Source organism: Primulina tabacum, chromosome 2 (assembly GCF_025594145.1).
Source record: "Primulina tabacum isolate GXHZ01 chromosome 2, ASM2559414v2, whole genome shotgun sequence".
Classification (NCBI taxonomy): domain Eukaryota; kingdom Viridiplantae; phylum Streptophyta; class Magnoliopsida; order Lamiales; family Gesneriaceae; genus Primulina; species Primulina tabacum.
Window position 1 is genome coordinate 12047869 of NC_134551.1, and position 11057 is coordinate 12058925.

General features: G+C 34.4%; 1 protein-coding gene across 2 annotated transcripts; it reads left to right on the forward strand.

Moving 5' to 3' along the window:
- Nucleotides 1-826: 826 nt before the first annotated feature.
- Nucleotides 827-7287, forward strand: LOC142530427 (homogentisate phytyltransferase 1, chloroplastic). Of its 2 annotated transcripts, XM_075636263.1 has the most exons (12): nucleotides 828-1106; nucleotides 1463-1749; nucleotides 1848-1931; nucleotides 2019-2093; nucleotides 3190-3273; nucleotides 3466-3555; nucleotides 4446-4547; nucleotides 5949-6044; nucleotides 6123-6194; nucleotides 6297-6392; nucleotides 6819-6923; nucleotides 7080-7287. In XM_075636263.1, the coding sequence occupies exons 1-12, from the start codon at nucleotides 1019-1021 to the stop codon at nucleotides 7119-7121; spliced, it is 1221 nt and encodes a 406-aa protein (XP_075492378.1). In that variant the 5' UTR covers nucleotides 828-1018; the 3' UTR covers nucleotides 7122-7287. The 2 variants fall into 2 exon arrangements, with proteins under 2 accessions (XP_075492385.1, XP_075492378.1); XM_075636270.1 differs by lacking the exon at nucleotides 4446-4547 and having other exon boundaries at nucleotides 827-1106.
- The last annotated feature ends 3770 nt before the right edge of the window (nucleotides 7288-11057 follow it).

Consider the following 11057-nt stretch of genomic DNA (forward strand, 5'->3'; position numbering starts at 1 on the left):
TTGGATTAATAATTTTGACGGATATGCCAATAACTATACACATGAATTTCCATGCTAATTTCTCATGTCTCTATCAATCTTCAAGGGTGTGTGTATGTTTGAATAAAAAGTTAATTTTACTATTATAATTTTAGGGTAAAATGGTCATCTGGAGCTGGAGCTGGTGCTGGTTTATTATGAAAGAGATGTGTTAGTCAACATTTTTGACCTCTTTGTCTCGTGTTGCCAATGACAGGGCTTCTTTGGTTACAATTTGGACACTCATTTTCCCACTTTTGACAACTTGAAAATCGAAATTTTTTTTATGTACTGTACATAAAATATGGATTTTGAAAATTAATATGAAACTCATGGACTGTCAGTGTAACATTTGATCTCATAATTGAATCGATTTCACAGTTCTATATGTATGATAATAGTTAATCCGACCTATACCTATCATGAAAAGTAATATTTTTTTGCATAAAAAATAATTTTTTTTCATGAATTGGATTTGGTCGGAGATCCATCTCACAAATATAAACCATGAGACGATCTCACAAATTCCTTTTTTATGTTTTTTTAAATGGAGAGAGGTAAAAAAAAATGACTATGTATTACTTTTAACATTTTGTTTGAAACAAATTAATGAAAAAAAATTAGAAAACAACATAATTATTATTTTTGAAAAATTGAGAAGCCAATTTACTTTAAATCTAACATAAAACGAGCCTTTTGATAATTTTAAATGATTTCCACAAGTTTTTGCTAAATATTAACACGACAGAGACGATGAAAACGATCAGAAATTTTATTTCATTTTTGTATGAGGTCACTGAGAACTTCGTACGTTGAAAAGTCTGTCCAAGCAGTCCCTTACGATACGTTCGTATTATTGGACCTTGCAAATTGTTGGACATACGTGCAAGAACCTCATTCACCTCTCTTCTAGAAATTGATACAAGTTCGTCCTCAAAACCATATTAATTGAGCTTTTTCTTGGTGCTGAAATTCAAGTGAGAAGAGATCGAGAGGAAAAATGGAGCCTTTGCTTGTTGGGTCTTTCCAGAAAGCTTCATCTCCACTTCCAATCCCATATTTGGCCGAGTTAACTTCACTCCACTGTTGTAAGTGCTCAGATCCTATTCTCCCTGTTTTTGCTAATGCTTTGTTTTGTGGGCGGCGGGTTCAAGTTCGAAGATTCTGTTTTTTTTTTGTGTCGGTGATTCTTGATTTTGTAAAATCTTTGACATTTTTCTCATGATTCGAGTTTGATTTGATGTATTGGGGTGAATAATAGATGTGAGTGGGAATTCACAATTTGCATGATTGCGGATGCGTTGTACTTTCCGAGTTTAGTGCAATTTAATGGGTTTTTTTTCTCATGTTACCTGCATTCATATATATGATTGGTTCGTTGTTTCGTTTTGAAATGTTACTTCAAAATCTTTTCTTTTTAATTTTTGGTATTTGAAATTAATAGCTTCAAATGTTGCGACGCATTCTTTCAAACGCAAAGCTTTCAGAAATGTGGGGAAATCATATACCATGCCCTTGAGATTAAAGCTACAAGGGCGAGCTCTGATTGATGAAAGGTGTTTTGGTGGAAGAATTGTGAAGTTAAACTCGAGCCGGAGTCTGGATTCTAGAGTTAAATCAGCTTCTGAACAGTCTTTTGAGTCCGAACCTCCGAAGAACCCTTGGAATTCCCCACAACATGCCTTAGATGCTTTCTACAGATTTTCGCGGCCTCACACAGTCATAGGAACAGTTCGGTTCAATCCTCTTATTTTTATGAGATGAGCCCGTGATCTATACCTGTGAGGTTTGTTAAATACGGGAAACTTACAGTGCGTTTTGATCTGCAGGCATTGAGCATAATCTCAGTTTCTCTCCTTGCAGTTGAAAAGCTTTCAGATTTTTCTCCGTTATTTTTTAGTGGGGTGCTTGAGGTGTGTCCAGTTTTCATTGGCTATGATTATGATCTTTCGAATCTGATTGATGCTGCATACACTGATGCATTTCCTGTATCGTACCAGGCCATTGTTGCTGCGCTGTTAATGAATATATATATTGTTGGCTTAAACCAAATATCAGACATAGACATAGACAAGGTTAGTTTCAGAAAGAAATACCTATTCATCCATATGCAATCATTTAGAAGTTAAGACAAGAAAACTCTCTTTTTTTTCTCAAGGGCTAATCCAGTTTTTTTTTTCTCAAGGGCTAATCCAGTTTTTCTCAAGGGCTAATCCAGGATTTCTTGGGTATCGTAATAATAAAAAGCTGAGATTATATGAAGGACCAAAAAATTTCACAAATTTATTTCGGTATTCATGCAAGTCATTAAAATTACTTCAGATCTTCAGACTGTGTAAACTTGAATTACTTCAGTTAGGAGCATCAAATGTATGCATGACTTCGATTTTGAGGATAAAATGACAGGCTTCTAATTGTTATTTCTGTTTATGTTCTTTGTTGTCAATGGTGTGCTAGGCTGATTAATACCAGAAGAGAGAGATGAGGTCATAATAGTTGTCCATTCCTTGATAAGTCTATGCCCACAATGGCACCTATCAGTATTGGCATATGCATCTTAGTCTAGCTTATAATGTGAATGTGGGCCACATTATTCACATGGACCATATCATAGCCTTTCCCAAGGAGTTCTTTTTTTTCCCCATGAGAATGCAATGTTGAGCTATATACCCAAAAGGATAGTCCAAACTGAAATACCAGTTTTGAAGCAGAAAAGCCTACCAAACATATTGATCACTTCATATCTCATGGAACCGACGTGGATTATAACATGTTGAGTATAAGTATAATGGTGGTTATCCGGTCAGATAACCAGCTTTCAAACACTTAGGAGGAGCATTATCTCTTTGAAGAAGATTGGAGAGACAGCTACTTGCATGTTCAATGCTCAAGTTTTGAGAATATTTGCATATTTTTTCCTTAAATAATAAATACACGAAGTATGGATAGCATTAGAATTCCAGATGGTCATCAGTTTCAAGCTGTATCTGTTTCTATCAGGAGGAAGATATCTTTTTGTTTTACTATCAAGAGTATCTATTTTGATTTCGGTAATTGTTAAGTTTAATACTCGATTTTTTATGTCGTGGTTCTTTACTCTCTTCTATCTGTTCAAAACACTAATGCAACCTGGATGCAACTCTGACAAAGTATCATTATTATTATTGTCAGGTAAATAAACCTTATCTTCCGTTGGCATCTGGGGAGTATTCAGTGATAACTGGTGCGATGATTGTATCATCTTTTGCCATCTTGGTGGGTAAAAAGATATTTCAGACTTCAATTGCTTAATAATAGTTTTGAATATCCATGTCTTGTCAGATAAGGAAGAACAATCAAGTGTACCACCTTTATAATCCTTTTTATGTTATTACATAGATATCTGAAATTCATAAGTCATCCTTTATAAATTTATTCTGCCGTAAGCTATTATTTTACCATTTGCAGAGCTTTTGGCTTGGGTGGATGATCCGTTCAGGTCCACTACTATGGGCACTTTCTGTCAGCTTTGTGCTGGGAACTGCATATTCCATAAACGTGAGCTGATTCTTTGATGCACTTTTGTTTCTTTTATAGTTGGATGGTGAATAATTGTCTCAAATATGAGCTTGAAAACAACACTTAATCATCGGGCTGCCTTTAAAAATTCAAAGATCTGCTTTGTGTAAGGAGCTTTTATCGTCTTGAATTCTCATTATGTTGAATTATTCACTGATTTTGTGAGCCTCCAACTTCTCAATACTTTGAAAATTTCTACATGCCTTAGTAATTAATATATGGCTGCTCAGTATGGACCAGAGTTGGGTTTTTCTGGACAATATCACAAAATTTCGGGCCTTATAATGATGGACTGTAAATTGGACCATGGCACCGTGGGTCCAACCCTGTGTTGCGGTGGCATGCCTGAGGCTAATTTTTTATATTTATCTAAGTATATTTAGATGTATATCTATCAAAGTGTGGCTTCATGTACCATACATTTCTATATCACCGCATCCGAGATCTTTTTTACGACAGTGTAAAGGGGAATGAATGCAATGGAGATTGTTATAGTGATTTCAGCACAATGGGGTGTAGTCTTAGAATACATTATAAATATCGATTTCTGTAATTATACGGAACTTTTAAGAACTACAATGGTTTTCTCTTTCAGGCATTGGTTTTTCCCTTCTTCCATTTTAGAAGAGTTTTCCATGTAAAATAGTGTGTTTTTTGTTTATTATTGTACTTTCAATTTTTCCTTTATTGTTCCTAGTTGGATTTTATAATAACTCTGGAAGGAAGAGAACGAGAACTATTGACTGCGTAGTCCTCTGGTTAATTGATGTGATGGAATAAATTCATGCTGAATGCTTTATCTTATAAAAATAAACTTATTTTTGTTGTGCTACCTTTATGTGATACCATATATGTTTGTGCTGTTTCAGCTACCACTTTTGAGATGGAAGAGATTTGCTGTTGTTGCAGCATTATGCATCTTGGCTGTGCGTGCAGTCATTGTTCAAATAGCATTTTATTTGCATATCCAGGTGTTTATGACTGTTATTTTTATTGCGTGATATTTATTGGGAAACCACAAAAGTAATGGTCCCTTATTTTTCTATTTATATTTATTGTTGGGATCGGACTAGAGCTTAGAGGATGTGAATAAACTCTTTCGAAACGTTTTAAACTTTGGACCGTTCTTAACAATTTCTATGCTGTTAAAAAATATTCTTGAGCGACTAGACTTGATAGACCACTAAAAATGAGTAAGTGCGGAACGGTCCAGCTAGACCAATGATGATCTATATCTAACCGTTTGACAAGAAACAACTTGAAATAAGATTTGAGAGAATGTAAGATGCGTGATAAAATAACACAAATATTTTTATGGATGTTTGGAGATAAAACTCTTTCGTCACACTTTCTTCCAGTTAGGAAGGTTTTCACTAAAAGACTTTGATTTTACAATGTTTTGTAACAGTCCATTTCAATTAAGACTTATCACTTCCTAATTGAAGCTCTCAGTGCTCGCTTTACAACTATGGATATTTAATAACCTTCGGTTCCTCAAACAACAAATATAAAACTTTAACGGTCAGACTTGGATACATCAACACAAAATGATCTTTGGATGATATGATGTATTCTGATAAGCGAGTGATCGAGTGAGCAGATTATGATCGAAAGATTAAGTGTGCTCGAAGATCTTGAAATACGCTGGCTTGAGATAAATTTGTTGATAGATTCTATTATATTCTTCTTTTCAAATTTCTGCATATTTATAGTTGAAAAGCTCAAATTGTGGGATTTGCTTTTCAACGATCATCAGTACTATCATTCGGTATAATGGACATGTCGCTTTCATATGCCATACGTATCATTAAATGCTCATTTAATGTTCCTTGTGCTTTTACGACTTTGAGCTCTTGCTTTTCATAAAGCTGACACAACATGTCCAAAATAAGTAACTTTCTGTCGTTCGGGAGTTGGTAGGATACATGAAATCATTCTCTATGGGGTGGACGTTTGAACGGCTTGACTTTAATGTCCTATAAGAAATAACACTTTTGGATCTTCATTACTTGTGTAGTGGAATCAAATGTAAAGTTTTTCATAATACTGCAGCAAGTCTTAAATATTTGCTATCTCGTTGCTACTGATTGATATTGCTGCCCATTTATACAAAATTAGTTGATCCTTTAATGACATAAACTATGTGCTTAGATGAAGTTATGACCTTCCTAGTGTTGATGTCCAATACCTTTTCCATACGAGGTAAATCTAGAATTAAAATTGAGTTGATTGCTGTAAAATTTAGACCTGAACAGGAGAGGAAATATGATGTGACTTTCTGGTTTTTCTTAGTGCAGTTCTTATGCATTTTTCTAGTGATGCTCTATGTTGCAAGTTTATAAATTTATGCTTACGTTATTTGCCATTTTCAGATGTTTGTTTTTGGTAGACCAGCTGTCTTTGCAAAGCCTGTAATATTTGCAACTGCTTTCATGAGCTTCTTCTCAGTGGTCATAGCATTATTCAAGGTAAGTGATCTTTATTATGTGTACGCTCCGAAAACGGTTGGAGACCAGTATTTTTACTTTGGAACTTGATATTTATAGGACATACCTGATATTGTGGGGGACAAGATTTATGGAATCCAGTCTTTTACTGTTCGATTGGGCCAAGAAAAGGTTACGATCAACTAATATGCCATTCCATTCTGAAATGACATTCTCAATGTCGTTTCTTATTGGTATATGGTAATGTTTGATTTTCTAATTAAATTATAACAGGTTTTTTGGGTTTGTATATTTCTTCTTGAAATGGCATATGCTGTTGCTTTGTTGGTTGGAGCAACATCCTCTTGCACTTGGAGCAAGTGGACAACGGTAATCTTATCTTTCACATCTACTTTCTTGCTTCTTAATCTGACACTTAGGATGGGCCGACAGCACAAATCGTGATTATATGTCACAAACACCATCAACTTGTGTTAGCAGTAGACGAAATATCAGAAGCTCGAAATAATCATAAGAAGACCGTTCTAAGTCTAAAACCCTTCTCAAATAGAAAAGGGGAAAACTATGGCCACATAGAAATTGCCTTGATTAAGTATAAAAATTTATGTTACGAGATTCAATCTTTTGTCAGCAATGAACTTTAATGTCCCAACTTTTACATTGAGGAGATTGTGATATTGCCGATCATGAAAGATTGATTACCAGGATATCTTAAATTTATATTGGTCAAGTATAATCCGTTCGATGGTCACCAATTCGTTCGACATCTTTCTTCTCTTTGCACTTGTATTTTAGGTAATTGGTCATGGCATATTGGGTTTATTGCTATGGAACCGTGCAAAATCAACTGATTTGAAGAACAAGGTTGCGATCACAGCTTTTTACATGTTCATATGGAAGGTAATCAATCAATCCACTTTGTCAAGAAAGCGTGTTGAGCTTCTTGAATTCATTGATATATTTTTCCGGATAACTTCATGGTTCCCTCGGTTAACCGCGGAGTCGTGTGAAGGCTCAATGAAAAAAATCTCTAATGTCTCCCATTAATTTATGCAGCTCTTCTATGCTGAGTACCTGCTCATTCCTCTTGTGAGGTGAACTATAAAGAGCTCATGGAACGTCCCCTCGGCTGTATTGTTGGGTTATTTGATTTCATGCTCATTCAGTGGCTTCTTGATCTGTTTTCTTTGCTTATATTTCTCCTAGAGAGTGAGTTTTGGTTCTTGATATTTCAATTATTAATGCATGTCTAGATTCTTTTTCATGGGCCAATCTCTAATCTTAATTTCAGTTGCCTTCATATCACCTTTTCTACGCTCGTTTCTGGATTGAAATTCTCGTAACTGTCGTAGGGGTATAGGTTGAAGGCCGGTAACTTGTTCGGTTCTGGTGAAAGTTGAAGCCTGGTAGTTAACAGGCAAAGAACATTAGCCTGAAAATATAGAACTCCGGCGACCGACTATCCACAGTATGATTTGTCTGACTATTGAAAAATATAACATCCATTTCGAAATAACATCATTTGATTAAAGAAAGAGTAAAATTCATTATGGTACACGAATTATTGATAAATTAGTATAATTAGTTATTGTAAATAATTTAATTAGTACATAAATTATTTATAAATTGGTAAATTTGAATTTAACCTAAATTGGTTTTAATTCTAATTATCATTAATAAATTCAAGAAGGAATATATTTTTATTTTTAAGTCTATTTAATTTATTTTTTAAAAAATATATTTATTTAAAAATTATATTGTGATAAATAATTATTAACTCAAATATATAATTAATTAATTTAATAAAAATATAATTAATAAATATCTTTTATCAAAGCCCGGATAATTTTTCAAGAATGGCACAAAAAAAATCACTATTATAGTTTTTCAAAATCTAGTATTGATTCGTCTGAATTCGAGAAAGTTTCTAACATGAATTTACAAGAATATATGTTTTCTTAAAACCTGGCTCTGATACCAACTGAAACGTAATATAAAATATGAAAGTTTCTAACATGAAGTTTTCAAAACCTGGCTCTGATATCGACTGAAACGTCAAATACTCGTTTTCTTAAAAATTATTAATTTTTTTTTAAAACCTTACTTAACCATTCGGCCGAATCATACAAGAATGTATAAAGTATTTTGACACTATTTTAAAAATAAAACAACCAACTAATATTTTGAAAAATTAAGGAAATATTTCAAATCGTAAAATCATCAAACATCTTACCAAACTTAAAAAACAATATTTGAAAAGTATAGTCCATACTATCAACCTCTCAAAAACCGCTCAAAGTATAAATAAAAAAATCGTAAAATATTTTTAACATAATCTTAAAAGTCATAAATCACAAACGTAAGTGCGGAAAACTAGAAGCGCCGGTCCTTGGATTATGTGTAACTTCAGTCCAATCAGATCAACTATCAAGACCTCCACTACCCTCATCATCAAAGTCACCTGTATCGATCACACCTAGTGAGTCTAAAGACTCAACTTACCATAATCTTGATAACAACATAATATGTACACATATCACATGCAACAGTGAAAATACATTTACGTAAAATAACATTTTCACGAAGATGCGTAAACTTAAACATAAGCATTTTCATAAACATTTTCATATCAACATATTCATTTTCATCATTAACATATTTATATTCATATTCATGTTCGTTGAATTCAGATTGTTGATTGTGACTTTCGTATTCGTATTCGTATTCGTATTGGGCGATGGATCAATCTACATGTAACCATAGTACTGGGCGGCGGAGACATTAGCGACACACTCACCCGTCAACTGAGCCTTGGCCTTACGTATTTACATATAATCGTATTCGTATCATCGTATTAGTCACAATCCCTCCACATCTTTAAACATTTCGTATTCCCATCACTTTATAAAAACATGCATATTAATATAATTTTTCTTTTAAACCAAGCATATAACATATCTTTTAAATGTCAATATTAAATCATAAAAATCCATAACCATGCAACATAATCATATTAATATATAAAACAGCCTTCAAGACACTGTCATGACGTTAACTAATTTTCGAGTGTAAAATTACTGTTTTACCCCTAGACGTAAAATTCCTCGAATTTGACTTTCTCTTGATTTCATTGACTCTAACATATCCCAAATAATTATTTAAGCTTAAATTAAATTTATCATAATTTTATTTAGCTTAAATTCTAGACTTTTCAATTATTCCTTAATTATTCATTTTTAATGCGTTTTAATCCCGATTTATTTCAGAATTTAATATAAAATTCTCAAATTTAAAACTTAAACTTTTTATATTATTTTAGCCCTCTTGAACCATGACTCGACCCCCGTGAGCCATGTTTCGAATTACTTTCAAAGAAGAAAACCCTAGTCCCTCGAACCGAGCCCCTTCGAGCCAACTTGATTTTTCCATCGAGCCATGCTCGAGCCGGCCTGAGCCAACATTGAGCCAGACCTCCCTTGGACCCCTACTAGACCCTAAGCACCCCTAGGACCAGACCCTATCCCCAACCGCAAGCCACAACCCCTACTGCAAGCCACGACCGAGACACTCTTGTGACAAAGACTCCTCGATCAAGCGCCTAGCCCCTAGCCAACCGAACCAGACCCTGAACCAGCCCATTGTGCACCATTGAGCTAGGACTCCTTCACAGCCCTGGTGATCGAGGCCTAGCATGGCTAGGACCCCTTCCCTGACCCCTTGCGTGAACCTAGACAGCCCTGGTCCCAACCGTGCCCAGCCATGCTACAAAAGAACTCAAACCCGAGCCCTTGATCGCAACAGCCGAGAGGTGGTTCTAGCTTGATCGTTTCTTGTTTTCAGCGTGATTGGTGTGTGTCTAGGACCCTAAAATTCGTGTAAAACCTGTCCCTTAACATCCTGATACATGGCAACCCTTTTTTATCATGTTAAACATAATTTTTAAACCAAAAATCAAGAGTTTAACCCATACATATGCATAGTCACGAAAATAACTTGATGTGTGACTTGTTTTCATTTAAAACATGATCAAATAAATACTATGGTGTGATAGATGAGTAGAAGGGAGATTAAGGCGTGCCTTTGCGTTTTTAAGGCACGATTAAACGTTGACGATTGAAGAACGACGACGAGAGAATGACGGCTTGAAAAACTCTAGCAAAACTCGATGCCTTTCTTTCTTGCTTCTTGTGTGTGCATGTGAGTTGTATGAGGGAAAGTTTGGGATTAGTTGGGGAAGGGGGCCGAGAGTTTATGGGGTATGGGTAGGGTTTTTATACTTTAAATATTAAATAAAATCCTAACCAAACACTAATTGTTAGCTTAGGCCCATTAAAAATGTTAATTAGGTCCACTTATCCCATTAGTACTTAATTAAAATATTTTGTTTAATAAAATTTGTGAATTTATTAGCCGTGTTGCCAACACGATCGTATTTTTGTTGAAAATCCAACACCGACAAAATTTACGTCCCGGCGTATAAAATCACCTCAAAACCCCTTATTTTCAAAATAAGAAAAAACATCAATCATATTTTAAATAATCAAAAACAATTATTTAATAAAATTATTTTTCATTTTTCAGTCATCGGTCTCCGTTCCTCGATCGCAACTCGAATAACCCTTAAAAATACATTTTAATGCATATGAGTAGAAAAACTACTAAAACATCATATAAACATATTACATAACCAATTTGGCAATTAAAATCAATTAATTAAGTATTTTCCATATTCCTTAGATTCGCATGCAGTTGGATTACGTCGTCTTAATTTTGGACCTTACAATTCCTTTCCCCCCACAAATAAAATTTCGTTCTCGAAATTAGAACTTACCGAATAGCTTTGGGTAGCGACTTCTCAAGTCCCTCTCGGTTTCCCAAATAGCTTCTTCTTCCGAGTGATTCAGCCACTTGACCTTGACCATTGGAATGACTTTGTTTTGGAGTCTTCATTCTTGCGTTGCCAAGATTTGGACAGGTCTTTCTTCATAAGTCATATTTGGAGTCAATTGTAGAGGTTCATGATTTAGTACATGT

Excerpts from the sequence above, each read along its gene's own strand:
- LOC142530427 (XM_075636263.1), top strand. The coding sequence starts at position 1,019 with ATGGAGCCTTTGCTTGTTGGGTCTTTCCAGAAAGCTTCATCTCCACTT. Across the intron at positions 6,045-6,122 it reads TGGTCATAGCATTATTCAAG|GACATACCTGATATTGTGGG; the intron begins GTAAGTGATCTT and ends TGATATTTATAG. Across the intron at positions 6,393-6,818 it reads CTTGGAGCAAGTGGACAACG|GTAATTGGTCATGGCATATT; the intron begins GTAATCTTATCT and ends CTTGTATTTTAG.